This window comes from Rhodnius prolixus, unplaced genomic scaffold, assembly GCF_049639745.1.
Source record: "Rhodnius prolixus isolate KJV_2025 unplaced genomic scaffold, Rpr scaffold_2, whole genome shotgun sequence".
Classification (NCBI taxonomy): Eukaryota; Metazoa; Arthropoda; class Insecta; order Hemiptera; family Reduviidae; genus Rhodnius; species Rhodnius prolixus.
The window spans coordinates 19,304,775-19,327,969 of NW_027411592.1; the positions used below are offsets into that span (position 1 = coordinate 19,304,775).

At 32.6% G+C, this 23,195-nt stretch overlaps 1 protein-coding gene across 3 annotated transcripts in view; it reads left to right on the forward strand.

Annotated features, from left to right (window-relative positions):
- LOC141449216 (probable 3',5'-cyclic phosphodiesterase pde-5) overlaps positions 1–23,195 on the forward strand; it is a 157,436-nt gene that overhangs the window by 125,243 nt on the left and 8,998 nt on the right. For all 3 annotated transcript variants that reach the window (XM_074118421.1, XM_074118422.1, XM_074118423.1), the window contains exon 8: positions 19,963–20,172. In XM_074118421.1, the coding sequence (XP_073974522.1) occupies positions 19,963–20,172 (210 nt within the window). The remainder of the gene's footprint in view (positions 1–19,962; positions 20,173–23,195) is intronic.

Genomic DNA, 23,195 nt, shown 5'->3' on the forward strand with positions numbered 1-23,195 from the left:
TTTCATCTCTGATGCAACCGCCGACAGAACTCCGCGTAGCATGATTTCCTGTAGATTTTCAGATTGTCGCTAACACTGATTTTTTTTTTATTTATTTATTAGCATGGTGAATAATTTTCGTAATTCCCTAAATTGAAATAATCAAATTCATCTTTTGGTTCTGCGCTAAAGGCTAAGTGCACTTCATAATGTGATGTTTCCAGGTTGAATGCCAACTAAATCTTCGTGGAATTTTCTGGAAAACTATTTCCTTCAAACTTCCTACCATATCCTAGCCACAGTGTGCCGTTTTACGGAAAAGAAATTCCATATTCTGAAGATCTACGTCGTTATCAAAAATTTTTTTTTAGACGCTGATGTAAGACTATAATGCAGTTACTTCTGACCCTTCTAAATCTGCGAAAGAATTTCTTCTATTTATTCATAGCAATCGCACACTAAAAAGTTAAAGAAAATTTATTACTTTGAATTGTAATCTTGCAGTTTGTGATTGAAATTAAATTTTGTATTTTTGAAGCGATTGCACTACTTCTTCTTGTTGGTTAAAAGGGAGTAAGAAAATGTTTTTGGAATATATACACTCCAGACAAAATTATTTCAAACCTGCTTGCTCATTGTATTTATTGATAAATACAAGAAATGAACCGACAGTGATGAACAGCAACGGGAGACTGCACTGTTCTGCTAGATATCTCACTAATGAACAAAGAAAACAGTAATCAGATTACAGTCTAATAATTCTAATAGTGCGCAATAGTTGAGACTCTAGTAGGGCGTTGTCGGAATAGCAGCGCAAGGTTGAATACAATTTTATTTTTATTTATCTCAAATGCAAAACTATGCAGTCTGTCTGGTCGGACTAAGAATACGGTTTTGAAATAATAGTTCTTACATGAGTCAGGGGTAACCTCAGCATAGTAAAACCTAAACATAATGAATTACAAGTAATAAATATTTCAAACCAAAGTAAATTTTAATGTTTTTACTGTACACATACATAATTTCAATTTTAATTAATCTTCTTTTATTGAACAAATAACTTTAATGTTTTTAAGTTGAATAATTTAGTTGAAACGGAAACAATCATTTAAGAATACAACTCATTCATAAAGAATTTTTAGACAATTATCTTCCTAATTACTTCCACAAGTCAACAATTATTGTACTAAATCTAAAAGTCAGCTAGCTCTTAGTTAAATTTTATTAATGATGTAGCAGGTTCTTTAGTGACGTGAGGATGAGCGAAAAGGAAGTACATCTTCCACCTGTGGCCTTAACGTAATCAGAAATGTTGGAAGCAGACAGACATCCAATACCAGCCTTAAAAGCCCTTCCACACTTAATTATCCTAAATATCTGATTAGAAACGCCTACACGGCTTTGTGTAATGATAAGGAATTATCCTTGTTAATTTGTTGTCTTAACTTTTACCTTTGTGATTGATACTAAGTTGTAACAAAGCTACATCACTTTGAACATGATACAGCTGTTTGCAGCAAACCTTCGGATTCTCTAGTTTTAAAATCAATCTACTTATTTTTAAAGGAGTATCTTCGTCATAATCTACGCTCGTATAGCCAATAGCTGAATTCTTGAGTAGATCGCCCTTTCACTTGTACAATTTAATTACTTGTGGTATTCGATTGTGTTAGATTTCAAAAATTGATACTTCACTGCAACTTCGTTATTTTGAAGTCCTAAAAAAAAAAAAAACTTAAAATCGGAGCAATCTCAATTTTGTTTTTCGATTATTAGCTACGCCCAAAGAACTCGACTAAAACATAGAGATTATTAAATAATACCCTTTAAGAAAGCAACTTTTACTTGCTTACGTTTCCTTAAATTTTAGTGTACTCTTCTTAAACCACAACTTTTATTTGTAAAATTTTTCCTAATAAAGAAAATTCTTAGATAGTACTTCTGTGAGATGAGGTGGGTAGGTAGGTTTTCCTTAAAAGATGCATTTCAGATCCTACCCAATACATGTTAATAATAAGAATTTAATGGGTCGCGGAAATTCCGCGTTTGAAGGTCATTCTTCAAGTGCAAGTACCACTTTATTGGATTAATTTTTTTTTTTTTTTTTTTATCCTTTTATTGAAATTTACATCTGTACCTACAGGGTACAATAAGTAAATGAGATAAGTGTAAAAATAAATAACGTGGCAGACGTGAATGATGGTCATCCAGTGATGGCCGCCATTAGTCACCCAGTTGGTCACGGAGCGAACGGCGCCTCAACCGTCGTCTTCGAGGATTGGAGGGTAGCGTAGATGAAGACAAGTTTGCAGCTAAAGGGTTGGGATGAAATGAGAGTTTTTGATGAAAATTTTTATATTGTAAAATATGAAAAAAATGAAAATAAACAAATGGGAGATAACAAAAAAACTACAACGCATAAAACATAATAATTTACTTAATACTCATAAGGTTTGCAACACTTTTCAATTCCCACAATGAAAATGTGTCTTTCAATTCTTCCACTTTATTACATAAGTCCACATCATTTAACTTGAAACCTTCAAATTCCTTTAATTTCTTTCTACTTAGACGCCCTTCATTCAGTCCAAAAATGATTTGGTAAAACAACTTTGCTTCCCTTACATTCGCGGCCATAATCGCGGACTCAATCCTCTTAATGTTGCCAAGCTTCATTTTTTCACACAAATTGTTTATTTTTTAGTTTTCCTTTAACTCATTTCACATTCTACAATATCGGATTTTTTTTTCTCTTTTAATTATATTTTCTTGAATTTCACTAACCTTCTTATTTATACTATGTACAGATCTAGATCTGCCTATTTGAAACAGTTCTCTGAAAAAATGCATTGCAGGGAAGTACGAGGGTAGTATAGGGGTAGGATTTCCCTCTAGAATATTATCAAGGTGTAATGAACGATTTTACGACGAAAGTGTATTTTGATGATTTCTTGTTTGTTGAGTAGACGTTAGTAGTAGACATAAACAGTCGACTCTCGATAATTTTTCGATCATTCAAACTCTACAGCTGCTAACTTTGGTAAATCGAAAAAATTCAGTGTATTTCGATACGCTCGATAACTCGAAATCCTTTTCTTAACAACAGGGGGAGGAGTAGGCTCTATAATACGAACGAGGCCGCTTCCCCTCTTTATAATTCGAATTTTCCCTAGTCGTAGTTTTTATTTTTGCACGGACTTTTCAAACGACCCTCGTATGTGCTCCTGTTCATCTTATTTTTTCTTGTAGAACAGTTAAAGAACTTAATATCGATGATAATAAATAGTGGTACTCTAAAGATTTTAGGGATTTAATCGCCCGCCTTATTAAAAATAAATAAATATTGTCCAATAATATGTCGTGAAAATGTAATTTTAATGCAGCGCATATACTTTATTATGAAATTCCACTCTAAGACAATATTAAGTGACTTAACTCCGCTATGTTGCGTATAGAAACATAAATCCTTTTGTTGTTTGAGTTCTGAACAAATAAGTTTAGATTAGATTCCAGTCAGTCTTTGCCATCGTAACTCGAGGCGGTTTGTTGTGGTTCTCTCTACTTAAGAGCTTTCCTGGAGATCTGTCTGATTATATGAAGGCTTTAAGGAGGCATTACATGAAGGCTACTAAGAGGCAAATTGTAGCCAAGCACGCCTTTTTTTACTGACAGAAAATATGTAAAACTTAGAACGCGTATTTCGATGCTGTAATAATTCTGTAATCATTAAATCACCTAAAAGTAAAAATTTAAGTACGGCCAACTGAATTATCGTCACTTTGAAAGTTTTATTAGGGCACAGCTAAATGCTGGATGACCACTTAGGAAACAGGAAATACTTCAAACAAACATGGCGTAATCTGGTGACATATAATCGTTTCTCTTACCTTTCTCGAGGCATTCTTCTTAGTTCGAATTTTCACTCACAGTTAGTTGTCTTTTATATAGATTCATAAACGATCCTAAAAATTCGACTTGAAATCAATTTTCATGTAAAGAATAACTTTAAAAAAACACCAAAATTTAAGAACAAAAACCAAAAAACTAAAAATACCCTTGTATTTTCAAATTTTTTTTTTTTTAAATTTATCAAATTTGATCTTTGTCTGAGTGGAGGATAGACAAAAGCTAAAAAGATTTTTCCAAAATCAGAAATTTAACAATACATTTATTTCCCACTAACATTATGGGTAGTAATATTGAACAATTCAGTGAAATAACACTTTAGAGGGAGCCTAACATAATCGTAAGACCTCTGCAAGGTTGTAATAAGCATTCAGAGAGAAAAGATTTTTCGTTTTTGAACTCGACAGACCTCAAAAACCATTCCCTAAAAATCACTTCTTTATTTTAACTTAGTTCAAATTGTATATTTTTAAAATGTGATATAATTGCAATAATCATCAATAAGGAGTAGAAGTAAGTATTAAGGGTTAGCTGTGTTAGATGCGCCCCTTCCCTTACCCCAAAGGTCAAGGAGCCTTTTCTGTTGCTTTTGAGGAGGATGATGGGACAGTGGCAGAGATGGGGCTATTGTTGGTTATTGTAGAAGCTTTGCATCTCGCCACTAAACACGACCAAATGACCGAATCCATTCTTCTTCAATATCTTTAATTGGGACGCTTTAAAAAAATAGCATTATGGTAATGATGGCTATCGTCTACGTTGAAAGTAGCTTATTCATAGAATATTTTAACAGTTCGTACAACATATTGTTGCCAAATAACTGTTCAAATCTTAGTGAAGAACTTGATTTGTAACAGTAAATAATAAAGCTTTGGAGAATGTAGTGATAAAGTACAACCAAGGTCTCCAGGTGGTCACTCCAGGAGACCTAGATCGCACTAACTTTTCTTGCTGTTATTTTTTTTAACTAATAAATAGTTTCATTGATGCACTTCTCAGTGGACTACCATGAGCACTCAAATTAGTTTTAAGTTTTAAAAAAAGCTGATTAAAATGTGGCATTTATCCTGTTTACAATTTCATATAAAATGTTTCTTTTTTCTTTAATCTTACTTAATAGTGAAGTTTGATTCATTTGAGAACTTAATATGTGTGTGTTTAACAATAACCACACAAATTTCATTCCTTTAAAATTGGATTTTCCTATCTACTTTGGTTGTTTCAGCTGCTTCGGTTTCTAAGAACTCTGCGTCACACATTGTATCACATGCGGTGAAAATAATTTTTCTAATTGATTTCTAAACCGAACAAAAATAAAGAAAAATATTAATAATTTGTAAATTATAAAATAATTATAATGGGTAAATCCGCAACTATTATCTTTCTCTACGTAAACTTCACTAGTCTATTGGATTCAATAAAACAAGTTTTTAATGTGGAACAGAGCCAAGTTACTTTCTGATGTCATAAAAAGTAATTCATTTTAAGTTTTAACAGGAAACAAGTTCAAAATTTGTTACAATTAAGGAATAAATTCTTCAATATCATTCAGACTCTGAGTAAAACTTCTGAAATATTATATGTTGTGCAGCGCTAATTTCTTAGCACATGTCGGTTAAACACTTAGTCCAGTTACAATAACCACTAATTTAAAAAATTAAAAGCAAATTTAACTTCATCACCTTGTATTTACGCTACAAATTTACTTCAATTCAATTTATTTATTTGTTATAGGGGTAGTCCCTATACAAAGGAGCATGGTGGCGTTAAGATAGCATTAATAGCATACAATTATAAACAAACCAAAAATTAATAATTACAGAATTAATAGATGAATTATCTTATGCAGACCAAAGTTACATATAAGTTTTTATACAACCATCCATATTTATATTGAAAGAAAATGCCTTAATTTCAAAATGGATGTCACATATTTATACAAAACCTGAGCTGAATCAACAGTGTCTGGGTTCAACAATTTTTCAATATGTTCCCCTACGTTATCAGAATGGTAATCCTCTCTAATAGGTTTGTAGAATGGGCATTTAACAAGAATATGTACCAGGTCCTCTTTCTTTTGTAATCGACATAACCCACAATCCAACTGAGGATCTATTTTGCTTATTAATCGATCTTAGGTTAACTTTATCGAGTATTTTCCACTTGTCCTAAATTGGAATAATAGTTTGCTATAATTAAACGGCATTTTATATGTTAGGTACAACTGTGTTTCACTTGAGGGATTAAAAACATTTACATAGTACGAGGGTCGTTTGAAAAGTCCGTGCAAAGTCAGAGAGATAGCACCACTGGCGCGTATCGAGGTTATGTTTAGTTAGTAGCATCTCTTGGAAGCACACACACCAAGTTTCAGCCAGATCGGTCTATTTCTTTGTGTTTGGCATTCGTTTGAATCGAGGAAGTCGAGTGATTTTCAAAAAAAGGACGAAAAAGAATTTCGTGTGTTGATTAAACACTGCTTTATGAAAGGCAAAACGCCTCAGGAGACTAAAGAGAAGCTTGATAAACATTATGGTGACTCTGCACCTTCGATTAGAACAGTTTATAAGTGGTTTCAAAATTTTCGGAGTGGCCATATGGGCACAAGTGACGCTGAACGTTCTGGACGCCCTGTTGAGGTTACTACTCCAGAAATCATTGATAAAATCCATGATATGGTGATGGATGACAGAAGAGTGAAGGTGCGTGAGATTGCTAGTGCTGTGGGCTACTCGAATGAACGGGTACATAATATTTTGCTTCAACATTTGGACATGACAAAGCTATCCGCAAGATGGGTGCCGCGATTGCTCACGCTTGACCAAAAACGAAATCGTGTGAAGTGTTGCAAGGACGGTTTGCAGCTGTTCCAGAAGAATCCGCAGGGCTTTAAGCGTCGTTTCGTCACTGTGGATGAAACATGGATACATCACTACACTCCTGAGGCCAAAGAACAATCTAAACAATGGGTTACCAAGGGGGAATCTGCGCCAAAAAAGGCGAAGACCGTTCCTTCGGCCGGAAAGATTATGGCGACTGTCATTTGGGATTCGCAAGGAATAATCCTCATCGACTATCTGGAAAAGGGTAAAACTATTACAGCTGCATATTATTCATCGTTATTGGACCGTTTGAAAACCGAGCTGCAAGAAAAACGCCCACGATTGGCCCACAAAAAAGTGCTTTTCCATCACGACAACGCACCAGCTCACACCTCAGCAGTTGTGGTCGCAAAATTAATGGAAATAGGGTTCCAACTCGTTTCACATCCCCCCTATTCTCCAGACTTGGCTCCCTCGGACTACTATTTGTTCCCCAATATGAAGAAATGGCTGACGGGAAAAAGATTTTATTCAAACGAGGAGGTGATTGCAGAAACGAATGGCTATTTTTCAGACTTGGACAAATCCTATTATTCGGAAGGGATCAACAAACTAGAGCAGCGTTGGACGAAGTGTATAAGTCTAAAAGGAGACTATGTTGAAAAATAAAAAAGGTTTACCCCAAAAAATTAAGTAGTTTTTATTTTTGCACGGACTTTTCAAACGACCCTCGTAGCTATTAACTTCTCGGCCTTTTGGCTAAGATCGAAGTGTAGTACAAATTTTCTTACTACAAATTACATTTAAAAAAACCTGAAAACTAGAAAAATTATTCCAAAAGTAAGAGAGTATATTGCCCATTTCAGTCAAAATTTACTTAAACAGTCAGGGCAGAAGACTCACCAACCTTTGATGTTGAAAATGTAAAAAAAATATTATAATTGTTAATAAGTATAAGCCCTGAAGAAAACCTAGCCCCTATGGCGAAAGCTAGGCAAAAATAATAAGTAAATCAGGACTAAAATTATCAAAATAATTTTTTCTTATTTTTGGATCAATGATTCAGTCACCAAAAACTATGAACAACAATTAGTGCTAAAGTTGTTTCACTTGTATTTCGAATGATAAACTATCTGACGAACCCAGATGGTAAAAAAAAAACGTGGGTTGACAAAAATAAGATCGATTCCATTGTATTAAATTGTTATTGTATTAAAATTCAGTTTAAAATTGTGGATTCCATAAAAAATATTATTCGTAAAAAAAAATAGCTAATGAGCAGTTTGAGGTCTTCCAAAGAAGATAGAAGCAAATCGGATCCTTACGAAGAAATTGTTGATGTAAATGGAAAGCCCGGAGCTCCTAATAGCGATATGCATTAAATTAAGAATATACGACTTTGACTTTTTTAAGTTCGACAAGTATGGAATTATACAAAGTCTTAGGATTGTTTTTTTTTTCATTCAAGATTTTCTTTGTGTGCTAAATTATAATTAACCCGCATGTTTGCTAATGTGAAGCTAATACAAAATATTTTAAATATGGAGGATTAAGAGATGTTAAGTATTGAAGATAGCTTGATTCATTATTCTTATTAATTTCTTATTAAGTTATAGTGATTTATTTCAAAACAGTAAAGAATGTAGAAAAGATTTATTATACAGGGTGGGGCAAAAGGTTTGGACCGGTTTTAAAGGGATGTAAAACAAAAACAATTCAACTTACAGAAATTATGTTTATATTGTTTAATTCAGTACAGAATCTAGTTTTTTACATTAAGTTTGAAAGATGATATCACGTAGGTGGCGACCGTCAGCCGCGATGCACTCTTAAAGGCGAATTCTGAAGTTTTCAACCGCTCTTCTGCACATTTCGATTGGTATTACCGTAACTTCTTCTCTGATTCTGTCCTTAAGTTCTTCCTGGGTATGTGGACGATGTTTAAAAACTTTTTCCTTTATGTACCCCCAAAGAAAAAAATCACAAATGCTCAAATCTGGTGAGCGCGCAGGCCACTCCACGTCACCCCTCAAAGAGACGTGGCGCTGGGGGAACACTTGCCTCAATCTCGCCATTGAAATCCTAGCAGTGTGGGATGTAGCCCCGTCCTGTTGGAACCAGATGTCTCCCAGATTAGTTGCTTCACTCAATTCTTCCAGCTCAAGTTCCAAAAACTCTTCCAACATTGTCACATAGCGCTCAACGGTGACAGTGATGGTTCGCCCATTATCCTCAAAAAAGTAAGGACCAATAATCCCAAATTGGGATACTGCACATCATACAGTCACTTTAGGGGAGTGAAGTTGCCTCTGGTGAATTTCCCTTGGGTTTTCATTAGCCCAATAGCGAAAATTCTATTTATTAACAGCTTCACACAGGTGGAAGTGGTCCTCGTCACTGCTGAAAAATGTTGAATTTGCTGGAATTCTGTCCAACATTTCTTGGCAGCAGTTTCGTCCATGTTCAAAGTCACGGGGCAACAGCTCTTGAACCATCATTATTTTGTATAGGTGAAACTGTAAATCTTCGTGCAAAATTCTCCTTAAAGATCTGCTAGACATGTCCAAAGAACTGTATGTCTACGGGCTGAACGCCTGGGAGATTGTTCGATAGCATTTCTTACCAAGATGACATTTTCAGGAGTTCTTATAAGGAAGTTAACTAAGTGAAATTTGTTCTGACAAATTGATTTAATTGCCGGTTAGATTTCCGTTTTTAAAATAAATTACATTTTTATTATTTACTAAAGAAATTTTAACAACTACATTATTCTTTTCTTTATTGTTTCAAACTTAAATCATTTACCAGCACGAAGCACTATATACTTGTAGTAAATGTACAATATTTTTCATTTAAATAAAGAATCGCCGAAGGCAAATGGATACTTTAAGCAAATGAACAGTTTTTGGCAGGTCTGATGGTGGTACTCTGACATAAAAGTTGTTAATATTGATTCCTTGCATGTTTCGAGAAAATAAAAGTTTAAAAACCTTGAACCGTTTCTGCCCTTGACCATTCATTTTTTAAAAAAACATTTGCAACAAGTGTTCATTCTTAATGACGATGGGTTTTCTAAGAAGTTATCAAACTGTACTAAGCGTTCTTTAATTTTATTTTAATATTGTATAGTTAATTCTTCTAAATAGGACAACTCATTTTATCAAAATTTTGTTTTTAATTCACGTTCAATTTTTCATAGAAATGAAATCTGGCTTTCATTAATTCTTTACCCAGCACTTCATAATATCTATAATTTTTTTCCTCTTCTGATCTCTTTTTTTAAAAATATTTCAATTTAAAACGAAACTCCTAATAATGAAATTAGTGTGTTTGAAATTTGTTCAAACAATTTTCTTCTATATTTATAAACCTTAGATTCACATTTATTATAAAGCTGGTCGCCCACCTGTAATTCACAGAATTTTGGTAGATTTCTCTTCCAGATTCTGCCATAGAAACAATTTAGTCAACATTTCAGCCTAATTTTCTGGATAAAAACAATCCCGTTTTCCTATAAATTTTCGTAAAACACCACTTGAAATTCTTTAAATTGTTTTACTTTTATGTATGGTGACCTTTGCACTTCTAGACAAACCCTTATATGATAGAATAGGCACACATTCACGAAACTTCAACTTACTGTTGTAATTCTGCTTTGTATCAAGACTGTGCTTTGTAACTTTGTTTGTTTAATGTTGATAGCCAACTATCTTTGTCTTTGCTGAAATCCAATCGTCACATCTCTTCTTCTAACTCCATTAGGAGGCTATTTGAACACTGCTCCAGACGTGTCTACATCATGTCATCCGCATTAGCGAGATATTAGGGCAGTAAACTGTAAACATTTACATTACGGATCCATATCTTTCTTTCAATTCCGCATACTACCAACTCATATTTGGGATTATCAATTACGCTTTAAAGATGACAGAAAAATTTATTTCGATCATTTTCATGGTAAGCTGCTTCTGGTTGAACATTCTTGCATCGGCACATTTCATTTCTAAAACTCTTCTTCTTTACAGGAGGTGTATGCGGAGGAGCGGTCGAAACTTCGGGAGGTGATTCAGCAGCTCAAATACAACAAAAAATATTCTCTTCACTTTGGCCCGATTCTCAATAATGTCCAAGATATTTGCATTTTTAACTTTTCCGTCGATAGTCGCGTTTTTCACCATAAAAACGGCCGTAACTTTTCTATCCTTTATCCTACAACAAATCTGCTTATTCCAATTAAAAGAGCATTAAATTTCCTATAAAATTGCTCAATACAGAGCCTCAAAACGTTTCTTATAACAATGAAATGTTTACTTTAATGTCTAAAAAAATTCGTTCTCGATTATTTTTATTAAAATTTTCAACTGCATTTTTTCAATGATTAATGAATCAAGGAGTCACATAATTTCAGAAAAAGTTGCGCATTTATTGAGCTTCAAGACCATATGGATTTTTTTGGGTTTTTTAATAAAACCCTACCCCGAACAGAGGTAAACATTTCATTGTTATAAGAAACGTTTTAAGGCCTCTGGGTTGAGCAAATTTATAGGAAATTTAATGCTCTTTCGTTTGGAATAAGCAGATTTGTTGTAGGATAAAGGATAGAAAAGTTACGGCCGTTTTTATGGTAAAAAACGTGAATACCGACGGAAAAGTTAAAAATGCAAATATCTTGGACACTATTGAGAATCAGGCCAAAGTGAATAGAATATTTTTTGTTGCATTTGAGCTGCTGAATCACCTCCCGAAGTTTCGACCACTCCTCCGCATACACCCTGTATATAAGATAGCGGGAGTCCGCAAATTTTCGAGTTATGTAAAATATTTTCAAATAGCTTCTCCAAAACACCAAGAACGTTGATCTAGTTTAATTAAAATTCTTTAAATACAGCTAAATTCAATTGGCAGGAGGAAGTCCTCCTAATCTTTAAATTACCCCTCGTTTCGACCTCTATAAAAATAATAATAATAATAATAATACTAAGTCAGTTCGCTAAGTGAGGGAGTTTCTAGGGGAAGGGATTTGGTCGGGTTTCTTACATTTTTGTAAATTATTCGTCTAGTGTGGACTGTCTGAAATCTCAGTAGGTTTCATTCAAAGTTGCTATCCTACCGAAATTTATGTTAGGCCTTTCACTTTTCTTTGAAAACTTTTTTCAGATGTATATTGTACAGCATCAGGTTTCGAGAAAATGTAAATTATGTGAATTTCTTTTAGAGAATGTCACATGAGGGGCCCATATCAGATTTTATGATTCACGAAATGTGAACAGACAGCATCATACCATTTTCATCTTGATCGAAAATTTGTTGGCCAAGTTGTCAGTAGAGGATTCTGCACTCTTATGTTAGAATAATCTCAATCTGCCTTAACAGTTTGCTGTGACATTATAATGAGTGTCTTCACAGCAATAAATGAAGCAGTTTAATTTTTTTTTTTTTTTTAATGTAAGTCCAATTTAAGGTTTTATAAACATTTTCAGTTTAAAGGAAATTTGGTATATAATTTAGTAATATTATACTCTAAAATGTTTCACGCTAGAAATTAATGAGATAAATATGTTTGGATGTTATTAAACTTGTTTCTTTTTACAATGAAAGAAACATTCTCCTCATCTAGCCAGTCCATAATTCAATTAAACGAAATTAAAAGTTGTTAGCTGAACAAATAATTAAGAAATATGCCATAAAAAGCTAAACAAAAATAAGGCACTAATAAAACGAAATCATCGTCAGGGAAAGAGGTGTGTTTTACACTTTGGTAAGGTCTGTTAAACGTCCTTGATAACTTTTTGTTCAGTTTATATTTAGTTAACATTATTGCATATACTTGATCTGGGCAGGAAGTAAAATTTTAAAAAAAATTCCAAACAGCATGCAGCGGCACTATCAAAAATCTAAATTGATAAAATTAGGTCAAGTCATCAAATATATTAGTCCTTGAAAAAAAAGAATTATAAAGGTGAAAAAAATAATAATAACTTTTCTTTTTACCTTCATCAGATACAGGTTAATTCGCATGTGTAATTTTAATGCCCATTGGTAAATATTGTTTTTCAAAAGTTCATTACAATTATTGTACCATTATTCAATAGACTATGTTTTTGATTTTACCTCCGTCTTATTAATAATTAAATTTAATGATACTAATGATTTCATGATTCTAGTGTGATTATTTATGAAGTAAGGAAAGTAATTGCCTATTATTTCTGACGGAGCTTAACGTCCAATCACTAAATTAGGTGGAGAGGGGAGGACCTCTTACTTGAGTGATGCTAGGGTCTAAATATCTTGGAAGAAATGGGTAGCCCATTTCTCCGTCCGCGGAAATGCAATAGTACTGCTTTGAAAGCGTACTTTTTGATGTCCAGATAGGTAGTAAGAGATGCAAACTTATCGTTCTTTAGACTGACTAACATCTTAAATTTTAGATAATTTCAATTTTAAATAATTTTTTCTTCTTCTTCTTGGTACCTAGAGAACTTATGCTTAGTGTTACTTAATATTTAGAAAGTGATGATTTACGGAATAGAAATTGTTTGTTTACCAAGATCCAAAAAATATTACCAATCCTGATCCAAACGTTTCCTTAATTTCTATATAAGAAAAGATTTGCAATATTATTGCTTATTTCAAACATGTCACCGACGTCAGAGCACTCAATAAGAGAATAGGAATAAGCAGTAATGGGTTTATTTCACATCGGATTAGCACCCTTTTAAAAATACCTCGCTTATAATCACTAAACAAGGCGCCACGGTAGCCGAGCGGGTTAGAGGCGAGACCTGCGACGCTATATGTATTGTGGTACTGGGTTCGATTCCCGGTCTTAGGCCTTGGATTTTATTTAATGGTTAATAAAAGAAATTTACAGTAAAGTATGTTTGCTAGTCGTCTCCGTCCACGACACCTAATTGGTAGTTGGACGTTAAGTCCAGCCTAAAAAAATAGGCGATTACTTTACTTTACTAATCACTAAACAAAACCATCTCAAAATCGTTAAAAATAAAATGTATTCTGTAAAATGGAACTTTCTTAAAAATTTTAGAGCAAAGTTTATCTCTAATTCCCCTCATAAAATGACTAAGAAACATTTTCCTGCGAAAATTTAAAAAGAAGTTATACAGCATTGCACTATACCATGAGAGCTAAAGGAAAATCTAAGGAGCCATTTTCGAGAAAATCTCTCAAGAATCGATTCCCATTGGCTGGCACTGATCCAAAATATTAAATTTGAACTTACTAGAATTATAGTGTTTGAGAGAAGCTGACGGTAGACAAACCAACTATGCAGCTTTTTTTTCATTTCTTTGGGTCTAGTGGAGCTGAAACTGATGTTTCAGTGAGATCTGACTTGTAACCTTCTCTCACTAGTTGTAAAAGGAATTAAAAAAAGCTAAAAGTACAAGGCTTGAACTTGAATGAGAAATTTATGATAGAAATATTTTAAATACCGCATTGAACTAGTAACCTATCATCATGACATAAAGGATAAAATTTATAATCGCAATGCTAAAATAATAATAGCTTTTAGTTCTTTACACTTTTTTATTATTTAATTTTTTTCAAAACGTCAAATAATTTGCTTAGTGCCAATTTAGGCGGTTTGAGCAGAGGGGATAATAATCTAGCGTACGTGAAACAAATCACATACTAAACTTCTGCAGAAGCATGAATTCCTCCATCTAACGGATAATTCGGAGAAATGGGACAACTAATTTCATGAAACTGAGACTTTTATTAATGTATTACTTGGATAGATTCCCCCACCATTATCGTTATACATCTTAGACTAAAAAAGTACTTTTCAAAAAATAAATACAATCCATGAAACACTAATCTTTCAAGTAGTTTATTCCATGCAATTAGTAAAATGTTAGTTTATTTACTTACGACAACTTATAGATATACAGGATAAATATGAAAAAGAAATTACTAGAAGAGTGAGACTCAGCTGGGAAATATACAATAAATATAGAAAACTGTTCAGATCAAATGTGAACATCGAAGTTGAAAAGAAACTATGGAACAGCGAGATGAGACCTACTTTGATATAATGCAGTGAAACTTCGAGCCTGACAAGAAAAGACATGAACCAATTGAGAAGAACTGTCAGAAGCATACAGGGAAGTATGCTAAAAATAAGTAAAAAAGAAAGAAAAAGCAATAGGTGGACTAGAAAACAGACTGGGATGGTTGAAATTGTCTGGGTGATATCAGAGAGGAAATGGCACTGGGCTGGTCAGTCATATTGAGTGGTCGGAAGATGGATAGGTGGGCTAAGAAGTTTGTGAAATGGTACCCCAGAGAAAAGAAAAGAATACGTGGAAGACCGAAAATCAGTTGGAACCAAGAGATGATGAAATGCTGTCGTGGAGTTCAAGAAGAGTAGCCCTCTAGCGATCTGATTGGTGAAGAATGAGTCAAGTACATCCAGAGGCATGGTTACCACAAGAATAATGATCTGGATTTCATGGGACATTACTATCAATCGCAGTAAGACAACAGTGAACTATTGCGGTTTAACGATTAGATTTTTTTTATTTATTTGTATTTTATTAACTCTCATTTATAATTAAATAGTTTTATCAGTTTATTTTAATAAGAAAAAAGGCTTTGATTTTGTTTTATTTGTGAATTTTTAGAGTAAAATTAAAGTAATGCGTATTTTTTCAGGCGGGCTTTACGTCCAACTCCCGGATTAGGTGTTGTGGACGGAGGCGACTAGCAAACATACTTTACTATAAATTTCTTTAATTAACCATTAAATAAAATCCAAGGCCTATGAACGGGAACCGAAACCAGTGTATTAGCCTTACTGGCCGCTCGGCTACCTTGCCGCCGAATTTTTTAAGCAATAATATTAAGAAGAAGATTTAGAAATTAGTTAAATAATATATACAATATAAATAACTACTTAAAACACAGTTTTTAAAAAACTTTTTTTTTAATTTTCCATAATTAAGATTCATTTGTCTATGGTAAGAGCTCGAGATCATTACAAAAGCAATAAACCGAAAAATGTCAAAACTGCTTCCTCTAAATTTGAGATTTACTAAGAGGCAAGAATACTCTTAACACTCCTTACTTACACTGTAATGGCTGTTTCAAACTAGCTTAATAATAATACATTTTTGTAATATATTATTATATATAATCGCAAAGTTAATAAATTTATTTCAACTTCTATAAAACTGGATAAGAAGTCAAGACTAATTACAAACAAATATAAAAGACAAATAGACAAATTTCTTCAAGCTTTTATGTTTTCGCTTAGCCTAAAATTCTTATACTTCTATTTCATTGATCCAAGCTCACTCACCCCACTTTAACAATCAAGGATCTATGCAAATCATTTTTAAGATAATTGGTATTCCTTTTTTACTGAAACAACTTAAAATATAAATAAAACAGAAGTAGAAGTTTGAAAATAACCTTGGAATCAACTGCATTTATTATTTAGGAACTCAGCTTAAATTTGTCATGCTCAATGGAAAAAAAAAGTAAAAGTAAAGTTGAAAGTATGATTGGATCTACTGAGCTGGGTAATATCGGTGATTTTATCCGTGGTAGCATGCATATTTCTAATATGGGTAGATTAAAAGAAGTAAAACCTTTTAATAGAAGGAATTAAATGTATTCAATTTCAAACTTTCCTTAATGTAAGTACATATGTAAAAACGTTCTCTAAATTATTAAGTAATTCTTTCTTTATCTTTAAAAACATTAAATGGTTTATTAATTATAAATAGATCATTTCTACGACTGCCCAAGGCCAACTCTTCTGTTAAATTTCTTAAGACCAGCGAATATTTTCTTGCTAAGAATGCCTCTACCACATCTGCGGTTTTGTCTCTACTAAAGTCATGTAAGAGTGAAGATTGGAAAACTAAAGTCCATCTCTACGATTCTATCTCTGAGAGTGTGCTTCTTTATCTGTCGGAAATTTGGGGTTCGAGCTATACTCATATCCTAGAGAGAGGGCAATTAAGATTTATAAAGGTTTTGTTACACCTGCCCAAATGTACGCCTGACTCATATGTCAGACTTGAAGCTGGCAGACGTCATGTTCAGTGTAAAAACCTTTACGCGGATGTTAAACTGGTTGGAATCTTTGTTGGAGATGCCTGAATACCGACTGCCTAAGTTGTGCTACTCCAGATTGTTGGAATTAAGTAGTTTCAGTATGCCATATAACTGGGTGACAGAATTGAGAAGGTATCTGATTTCCATCGGTGCAGAAGATATTTGGCAATCTCAGAATCTTGAGTCACTTAAAGAGAATCGACATAATATGTTGGATTCTTTTAGAAATAATCTATTTAGCCGTGATATCAATACAGTTTTAAACAGTCGCTACAATACTGTCTATAGAAATATTTGCAGTTTCTCTTTTTCTTATGAATCTTATCTCAGACTTAATACTCACATCAATAAACTAAGATTGATAGCCCAAGTACGTATAGCTTACAAAAAAAGTTCTAGTATTTATCTGAATAAAAATAAATTTCTGTTCGATTCCAGCCACTCCTGTAAGCTGTGCACTTTAAATGAACCTGATGATTTAGCTCATAGCATTTTAATTTGTCCAATTTTTACATCAATAAGAGACAAATATTTATACAAATATATTTCAAATCACAATCGGGAGGAGCAATTAATAAATTTGCTGAGTTTCCTGGAGCCAGGACATTTAGATAAACTAAATGATATTTTCCTATATTTTGTTCATCTTTTTAAAATAAGGAAATTGTTTATTTAGCGGTAATTGTTCAATTGTTCATTATAATTTGAATATTCCAAGTAGAATTATTAAGAAGTTTTCATTCATCAATATTTTTTCACTTGCAGGAAGTATTTTTAGTTTGTTATTTTGTAAATATTCTTAGTTATAGACTCTTTGTTCTTTTCTGTACATTTCAAATTTATTTAGCATTCTTTTATCTTTTCTGCATTGAATTTGCATTTTTGTTTGTTTTTTGATTTATTTATTTTTTGTTTTTGTCTTTTTATTCTGTATTTACATTTGTTTTTTGTTTTTGTCTTTTTATTCTATGAATTGTCTAATTAATAGGCCAACCCCCTCTGTATGTCTTGTTGACCAGAACAGAGGTAAATGTAAATAAATAAAAAAAATAAATAGATCATTTCTGTTTAAGAGAAAAGTTATTAATTTTTTGTTAAAAAATCAGTAAAACCTAAAAATTTGTGTGATGCCTGCCTTATCGTATAGAATTCTGATTAACCCTTTAGTCCATTTCAGAATTGTCTTCAACATAAAATTCTCTGATAAATACTAAACTCCTTAAATTCCAGATTGCAAATGATTCTCATTGACCATTACCCCATATTGAACTTACATTTCTCTGAACATAAGTGTGCATGGAATGTAACTTAAAATTTGTTTTCAATAATCAGCGTAATTTCAAAAATTTACCAGGGATAAAGCATGGAAATATTGTTTTTAAGCATTGTAATTTTTGTTCACTTCATGGTGAAGCATTTGGAACTGGGAGTCCGCCAATTCGAGACCTGCGTATAAATACTAAAATCCATATTTTCTATTAAGATCAGTTTTGTTTTCTAGAGTTTTTAACTTATCATCAAATTAATTATAATTTTACTAATAAGAAAGAAAGAAGTACTAGAATACTAATTAAGGCATATTACATAATAATGAGGATACTTGATATCCTTTAAAAAATAAGACTATAATCACCTACTCCTTACTCAAGGAAAACAGTTTCTCACCTCTTCTTGGGCAAATAACCTTGATAGATGTTTTTAATAAAAATAAATTTTAGTTTAAGAAATCATGATTCTGTTAATGTCATTTTGTTGGTTTCTGATTACTAATAAATTTTGCATTGAATCGTTCATAAAGAATTATCTTATTTTCTGGCTTATTTATTTTTAATATAAATAATACAAACCTACATTTAAATAGGTTTGCTGAACAAGGTAGTGTGAAGGATTTTTATCACTATTGCGAGCTCCCATGAAGCTACCCAAACAAAATAATGAGTTCGAACTTGGTTCGAAATTTTTCCTTTTTTGGCTAGAGTGTTCTCACTCATACTAATTTCTAAAAACCACTTTTTGGACTCTGGGATCCATAAAACCGATGAAAATTCAAACCGAAAATTTGTCTTAGATTAATACTAATAATCTAATAATTATTAGAAGTAAGAGAAAGTTCAAAATAGAAACGTAGAGTGGACATTGTTGCTACTAGAAAGCCAAACCGTTTCAGAGTCCGGTGTCTTGTAAGTTTGGATTTCGCCAATTGCATATTGATCTTAACAACTTCTACTACCAACTCAAACCAGCTTTTGCACATTAGGTATTAGATATTCATAGATATTCAAAAGTTCGTGATGTTAGCTGGAGAACTTTAAAATGGTGCTGCGATTTTTGAAGAATGAAAAACTTTGATCATGCTGTAGGTTATTAATAGAAATACTTCTTAGGGTTTGCTCAATTTTCGCTTGGAGCTTTGTTTACTTTATAGCTAACATAATTTGCTGAAATATTTTTTTTTTTAATAACTACATTTCAGTATGACCAAGTGTTAGAAAACTCTTCGGGTTTATCCTGCCACAATGTCTTGCCTCTAACTCACATGTAAAATTGAATTCTATTAATATTAAGGGATTCCCAAACACGATTCTCAAGATTCTAACCATGAAAGCAATCATAATTGGTGATATTATTGGCATTCTATTCATTTTAACATTGTGTACTGTTTTTATTTTATTTAGGCATTTAATTACGGTATTCTGTTGCTTCAATTCCTTATTCAATTCATATTCATTTAAGTAAACCTTGAAAAAAACTTTATTAAAATCAACAACTGCAGGCGTAGTTGTCCTGCTACAAGTAAATCAGTTGAGTGGACAAGAGGAGACTTGGTGACCCTCCAATGAGATTTATAGGAGGTGACAATATATTTCCGATTTTTCATAATTAATTAAATAAATTGGATGATTTTGAAATTGATTCCTTACCACTACTTTGTCTCTGCGGGATGTTTCCTTTGTTTAAAAATCCAGTATTTTTTCCTCGATAGAATTTCATTCATTCATTAAATTTGGAGAGTATAAATGTTAATGTATCTTTAAACCTTGAAATATTTCTCAAATGAATTTAATTTAATACAAACTGCAATGGTTGACTGAGGTCAAACAGAATAAATTTTCTTAAATGTTGTACGTTTAAGTTTTAATTTAAATATTTAAAAAGTATTTATTTTTTTCAGGTCAATATTTCAGGATATGGTGAGCATGGATTCACTTGTAACTAAGATAATGAACTTCGCTCAACGACTTGTAGATGCTGATCGCGCTTCACTTTTTTTACTTGACGCCAAAAATAAAGAATTATATGCAAGAATATTTGATGTCGGTACAAATGAATCAGAAGTAGACAGTGATTCTGGAAATAAATCTCAACCAGACAAGGAAATTCGGTTAGAAATTATTTTTTCTGTTTACTTGTTTTAATGGTTAAAAAGCATTTAAATTTTAGTCCAAATGCTAAAGCATTTTGTTTATACTTGCATTTATTTTGTCTTTTTTACGAAAAACATTTGCTTTAAAGTTTCTTAGTTCAGTTAAACTGAGTGTAGTTAATATTTTTTTTTCTAAAACTGATTTTTTTTTTTTTTTAACTTACTATTTGTTGACTAAACTTGGTGAATGAAGGAAGAAGTAATTGCCTCATTATTTTCATATTTTGAAGACAAGGAGTGCTTCCCTTCGGAATACCAACCACTTCGTTATATGTTACTAACTTAAAGAAACTGCCACTCACAATAAAATTTATTGACTATTTTTCATGAACTATTTATTAAGATGGCGCCTAAACTGAAAATCGATTTTTCAAAGAAAAAAAGTAAAACTTAGGTCCCTAGGCACTTCCCATTGAAGTCACAAATATTCAGAGTAAGAGAAATTATGTTACACTAATTAAATGTTTCATAGGAATTTAAATTTAAAGATCACAGATACTGCCAGTGGAAGACAACACAGCGCATTTAATCGAGGGTTGTACTCTTCTTTCTTTAGACCAGAAGTGTAGCTGCTATTTTTATTAGTAAAGTAAGAGAAGGTATTGTTTTCGTGCAAATAAGAAACGATTTTGAAGACTTTTTCTAATTGGCCTTGAGGCTAGGATCTGACTGAGTCATAGGCATAACCGTTCACAGGCCAAAGTTTTCCATCTGGTTCACAAATGTTTCTATGTTTTACCTCAGGAGTAGAATCTATAGGGTGAAGCCCAAGACCTAATTAATTAATTTGAAGTTACATCATTACATAAAGAAAAAAATACATTTTTATTTATACAAATAACTGAATTAATGAATTTTTGTTCATCTGCACAGTTACTTATCTAAATACAAACATACGAGCATATAGTTTTAATGAAATTACATAAAAAGGAAAGAAAATTTATTTCCGCGGGTTTAATGTTATTGAAAATACCGTTAGATAATAACTAAATTCAATGTTTCTCTGTATTGCAACTGTATTGTCAGTAAATTTCTGTATTTAAATGTATCTACGTATTAGATATTGTTATACGTGTTTTCAATCAGTATTAATAAAAAAGTATAACTTTTCCTAAAAAAGTTTGTCCTTAAAACAAATTAATCTTACTTACTCCTTTAGAATGGGACTTACCGCCAAATAATAGTAGGTATCCTTCAAATCATTTCGGTTACACAAGGGACAGATTTATGCTTCTAAAGACATTAGAATTCTGATCTAAAAATTCTCCTCCCAAGTTACTGTATAAGCTGAATGAAAGTCAGACTATTTCTCTTGATTATTGCCGTGGATCAGTCTGAGATCTTTAAAAGAAATGGGGAAGTGAAACTCTGCCTTCTTAAACATATTCTCTCTTTAAACTCTATATTTATCCATTGCATGAGACCTTCCAAACTGGCTTTCTTCACTTCATGAAAATAGCTTTTAAAATCCCAACTAAGTTGGGAACAATGAACCTCCACAGTTCTTCACAAGTTGGGATTAAGTAGCTCAAAACATCTGTGTAGACTTTGCCTAGAAGGGAAGGAGAAAACGGCTGCTCATATTCTTTTTTATTTCTTCGTATCGTGAGGTTGGGATATTATAAGATATTTGGCTCTCTGTCGCCAGAAAAGATCATAACGCAGAAAGGTATAATTATCCTCTCCGCCTTGTGGAACCGGACCTGCCTCTAGATCCAATAATGCTAATGTCTTAAACGCCTTAGTAGAGGCACCTGTTCTGAATGAAGTTTGCCATCTATAGGAACCCTAACTGATTTTAAGCAACTTTCATGCTGGATTATTTAGACTGGGTTTTGTATAAATAGACCAGGTTCTGAAGATATATGGCAAATTATGACCAATTTGCTAATAATGGTTAAAAATAATGTGTTTATTAAGAAAACAATTCATAGAAATATGTTTAATTTAGTAGGATTGTAGGTGTTTAGAACACATTGTTTCGGAAAGATTAGAAGAAGGCACTGAAAATCCTCTGGTTATGACTAACAGAGAAAAATCGAAAAAGCGAATGACTGATAGCGTTTTTGGGGAGGATTTTATTTCAATCAATTTCAGGTTGGTTGAACTTTCACATTCTGCGATATATGTTTTTAATTTTTGACTTGACAATAAATTACCAGAATGTTATCAATTCAGGTCTTTTGTTAGGCAGTTAACATTACTGAAGTCGTACTGCTCTATTAGAGGGTTTATTTCAAGACATCAAGGAATAAAAAATTGCAGGGTCTACTAGTTACTTCAGAATATACAAAAATAAAACACAAAGCAGGCACTTGATTATTTACTATAATCAAAATTATGATAATGAAGAGCAGACATTCAGCAAAAACTGGATATGTAGCTACTTAATATGTTATATATTTTTATTTTCTTTCTATTTCATATTCAAAATATTCAGAAACCTAGTGTAAAATACTAAATTTTTTTTTTTTTTAACGCATCAACAGCTGAGGTTATTAGCGCTCGGAGCTTTTTTCAGTGCACTGCCGGCCTCCGGACAGTGTTCTCTCGTTACAGACAACACTGTCCATCACCGGACAGTGAGCTGTAAGAAGCTCCTAGGAAGAGAAAATCTAAGGGTTAGCAGCTGGATTCGAACCCGGGACCTCCGCGTGGGAATCGAGTATGCTAACCATATAGCTAATCCCTCCCCTGTGTAAAATACTAATATTTTTATTTAAACTGAGAACCAAAAATTAAATAATGGCCTACATATTCAGAACTAGTAACGTTTCACTTTAACCAATACCTTTTGGTCAGGTCTGTTAGTTGTATAAAGTAAATGTGATTGAACTACGACAACATATGTTTAGGAATAAAACTCAAGCTTCATTTTTTTCTTTAGTTCTCAAAGACTAAAAACATTTACATATTCAATACACGCAACAGGTGTGGCTAGGAAGATGCGCAATGGCCCTGAACCCATGGAGCTAATTGCA